General features: G+C 31.4%; 1 protein-coding gene across 1 annotated transcript; it reads right to left on the reverse strand.

Annotated features, from left to right (window-relative positions):
• Window positions 1-510: 510 nt before the first annotated feature.
• Window positions 511-2,846, reverse strand: LOC146940577 (methionine gamma-lyase-like). Its single transcript, XM_085754273.1, has 2 exons — window positions 1,900-2,846; window positions 511-1,208 (listed from the first exon to the last, which is right to left on the reverse strand). Exons 1-2 carry the CDS (start codon window positions 2,669-2,671, stop codon window positions 649-651), a joined length of 1,332 nt encoding a protein of 443 aa, XP_085610399.1. The 5' UTR covers window positions 2,672-2,846; the 3' UTR covers window positions 511-648.
• Between the last annotated feature and the right edge of the window lie 1,868 nt (window positions 2,847-4,714).

The raw sequence follows: 4,714 nt of genomic DNA on the forward strand, positions 1-4,714 counted from the left end.
AAAGCTTTATATTCTAAAGTGTATTTTTTTTTTTTTGAGCAATATTCTAAAGTTTATGTCAACTCAAAAACTATGTTGATATCAATTGCATTCAAAAAAACGACTAAATTTTATAATATTGGTGATAATGCGGGGACATTAACATGAAAGACTAATAATTTGATATCAATGGTGATAATGCATTGAATTTTTTACAAAAAGAAAGAGACATATTTATATCACGTACAAACTTACATAGTATAAGAAATTAAAAATATCTTTAAAAAAAATAGTAATTTTATCTTGAAATTTGTATACTTTATATTATATTAAATACATTATTTTATTATAAATAATTGTTTTTTTTAAATATTATCATTTAGAGCTGTTTTAACTTATGCAATATTACATTTTTTTTTGGACAGATTATGCAATATTACATGAGAGAGACAAATTTTTTATTTGTTTTCGAATAATAAAAATAAAAGCCAAACCATGTGGCTCTCTACGCTACTATGGATGGATAAACAGTTTTGAAAATAAAAGTAAATAATTTTTATTCATTCATAACCCCATTTTGTCCGTCCTCTTTCTTCATACAAATTACCCAATAACATGAAAAAGAAACATAGACTAATGTTCCTCTCAACAATAACAAAAAAAAATAGACTAATGTTTTTCATTAAACTTAATAACTGCTTTTTCCAGCTGACTCCACTTCTGCTCCAATGTTCCAATGTATCCAACTGACATCCTCACCATCCCTGGTGTAATCCCAGCAAGTTTCTGTTCCTCCTCATTCAGCTCACTACTTGTGCTACTACCAGAGCAAGACATTAGGGTTTCATAATACCCTAAACTAACAGCCATAAAACCAAAATGAGCATAGTTTTGCAAGTAACTCATGAATTTGTTAGCTTTCTCCACTGTCCCCATGTCAACACAAAGAATCCCACCATAACCATAACTTTTGTTGCCTATGGATTTCAACAGTTCATGTTGTGGATGATCTTCAAGGCCAGGATAGATCACATTGAGTCCTAATTTTTTGAGCCTGGTTGCAAATTCCAATGCACGATGGCTGTGTTCTTTCATGCGAAGGCCCAAGTGTGGGATTCTCTCTGACAGTTCAAATGCTACCTTTGGGTTCATTGTTGGCCCCAGCAGCATCATGGCTCCTTGAATTCCCATCAATGCGTTCACAAAACTTGCAGACCCACACACAGCTCCTGTCATTTTCAAGGTTTCAAATCAAAGTTGTACACTTTATTTTGAGAGGAGTACTTAGAAATATTATAAATCAGATTCAAACTCACGTTTTTTTAAAGGAGAATCAAAATTACTTTTTTTTTTAAGGAAGAATCAAAATGACTTATTGACTTAATTAAATTGAACAAATTTTGTAATAATATAAAGAATGAAGATTTATAAAGAAAAGTAAACAAAAAAAAAAAGACTTCAAAAACACCAATAGAAATCTACTATTTTGCCACGTTATTAATATTACTCTATCTAGTCTCTATTATAAGAGAATTTTTTTTGCATTCACTCAATAAATTATGTATTTAGCTCATAATATAGATCAAATACATAATTTATTGAATAAATTAAAAAAAGAAATTCTTTAATAATAAAGACCGGAGACATTTTAAAATTAATTATATGATTTGGTAAAATAGAAATGTTTTTTATCATAAAACTATACAATGTACGGTTTCACTCAAACAAATATAATGTTGGTAAATATTCTTTCAAAGAAAAAAATTGTTGGTAAATTGAATAATATATTTTAAACAAAGGAAAGGAATAATTTCCATTTGTCAAAAAAAAAAATTATTCAACTATTTGCCTAATATGGCGAAACAAAAGTTTGGTAATTCATAATAGTGGTCACAATTATGTGAAAGGAAAGAGAGAAACCTGCAATAATGTCACCACCACCACTGATAAACTTAGAGATACTGTGAACAACCACATCTGCACCAAGACGAGCAGGAGAAAGCAGCATAGGAGCAAAGGTGTTATCAACCACCACAGTCACTCCCTTTTTGTGTGCAATCCTAGCTAGCTCAGGAGTATTGGCCACATTCAAGCTTGGATTTGCAATTGACTCAAAATACAGCACTTTGGTTTTCCCTTCCACAATTGCATTCTCAACTGCTTCCAAATCGGATATGTCAACAAAAGTTGTTGTTATGTTGCATGTCCTCACAAAGAAATGCTGCAAAAGTGCATGGGTCCCACCATAAAGAGTACTAGAAGCCACAACATGTCCGCCGTGGCTGCAGAGCTGTAAAAGAACTGCAGAAATGGCGGACATGCCACTGGCTGTACAATAGGCAGCCTCGGTGCCTTCGAGGGCCGCCATCTTACGGCTGAGATTGAGGACTGTTGGGTTGAAATGACGGCTGTAGACGTAGTAATCGCCTTCATGACCAAGCTCTCCGGCAAATATTTTGCGGAGAGTATCTGGTTCCATGACGGTGAAGGTAGCAGAGGCCTCAATCGACATGTTAACCCCGCCATGTTCGCCAAATTCATGGCGGGCATTGGCGAGTGCGGCCTCTGGGTCTACGTCAGACTCTCCGCCATTGAATTTTGTCAGTTTTTTGACGTCTTTGCCCTCAACAACAGGGTTTTCGAGGCTGCGTTTGTTGTTGAGAACATTAACATTAACCAACGTATCCGCCATGTCTCAAAAGGAAAAACGAACAAGAGTTAGAGAAAATAAAGTGGAGAGAGAAAGAGAGGTTATTGTGTACAATTTGCAAATGGAGTTAGACTAAACCCTCTATTTATTTGTTTTTTGTGGGTTCACGTTTCATTTGTTGGTTCTGAACCTAGACGTGATGTTTGTGTCTGGGTGTACCTTTTTCATTTTTGGTTACGGGTTAATCTAAAATGGAAAAGTTATAACGGATAAGTGTAACAACAACGTAGGTGATTTGGATCCAACGGTTTTACAGAGATGTATAATCATTTTTGGTTACTTTTTTGGGTTTATGTCTTTTTTTGACTCACCAATCATATATTTTTCTTCTGTTTTTAGGCGCATTCTAAACATAAGCAACTGAAGCATATCGGAAAATGTGCGTGAGAAAATACGACAAACGCATCTTACAAATCTCTTTTGTCAATTTATCAAATTTATTTTTTGGGCGAAATAAAGCATTCAAAAAAGGAGATCATTTATAAATTTTCTGTAAAATTTTTTTTTTTTTTAATTTTAATGTGTTGAATATTCAATTTTCAAAAAAACAAATTCTTCTTTGGATTTCAAAATAAGTGTCCCTCTTGTCTACTTATTAGCATTTTTCATAATCAAAATGTCTTCGGATTTTTTGTTTTTATTCTTGTTTTAGGATACAAGTTAATCCAAGCCATAGGTATGTAGAGTCATAATAGTGGAGAAGGAAAGAATAAGAAGAAGAAAAAAATCGAAAGAGAAAAAAAATTATTAATGAATTTTTTCCATTAAGAAGGCATGCTAATGGTAGAAAGTGTGACTAAAGCTGCATAGTAAAATAAAATTGGGAAAAACTAAGAAAAAAATCGAAAGAGAAAAAAAATTATTAATGAATTTTTTCCATTAAGAAGGCATGCTAATGGTAGAAAGTGTGACTAAAGCTGCATAGTAAAATAAAATTGGGAAAAACTAAGCCCCAAAACTGATATTGAAGATGTTTTTTACACTAAAATTAATTGCAGTCAAAAGGACCTTCATTTAAAGAAAATTATTTATGTTATAAAAAATAATTCTTAAATGTTTCTTTACAAAAAAGATAAAAAAAAAATTACAAGACAAAAAAGTTAATTCTAAAATGCTTTTTCGGTCAATTTTTTTTTTAACAAAGACAAATTTAACTCATTTCATTAATAATAACAGTCTCAATACAAGATGACATATTGTCATAAACGTGGGGACCAACATAAGATAATGACGACCTTACTAGCAGATGGACAACATTATTTGCTTGTCTCTTAATAATACTTATCTTAAAGTTTCGGTCAATGTTTTAATCACTACGTAATATGACAAAAAACATACAAATTTACACATTTATACTTTTTTTACACTTTTATAAAAAAAATCTTACAATCTCACACATCAAGAAAAATATATAAATAAAAGAGAGTGAATTATTTTTACTATATTATTATTATTGTTATTATTATTATTATTATCAAGTATCGGTTTAGACAATTATTTTATCTAAAAAATACTCTTAAATTATAAATTTTAGAAATCAATGATATAAAATCTTTGAGTATTGAATTATGTGATTCGAGCTACTGAGCTGACCTAATTCGTTCTTGAGCTTTGATCGAATTCAAGCTAAAATTTGTTTATATCAAACTTGAGTTGAATTTTGAGTTAAATAAATTCTTATAGAATCGAGTTGAATTGTGTTCCAGTATGAATGTACGATGTTTACCTTATGAACATGGGATTTACTCATTTCTCTCATAATCGAACTCACAATGACGGGTCGTAAGATCCTTCTCGATATGGGGTTGGGGTTTGTTTATTGTCACCTGAGCAACTCATAAGTCTGAATAACAATTTCATTTTATAAAACAAATAATCTCTAAATATTGTCTTTCTTGTTTAAAAAATAATGTTAGGACATTTATCAATGGTGAGTTTTTACAAAGCTCGAACTATGCGCGAGTTTCTAAGCCCATGACAATTTCATGCTAAGTAACTCATTAGGGCTAGCAAGTTTGTTGAAGC

This window comes from Medicago sativa, chromosome 3 (assembly GCF_051527215.1).
Source record: "Medicago sativa cultivar Bolivia chromosome 3, Bolivia_mono, whole genome shotgun sequence".
Classification (NCBI taxonomy): Eukaryota; Viridiplantae; Streptophyta; class Magnoliopsida; order Fabales; family Fabaceae; genus Medicago; species Medicago sativa.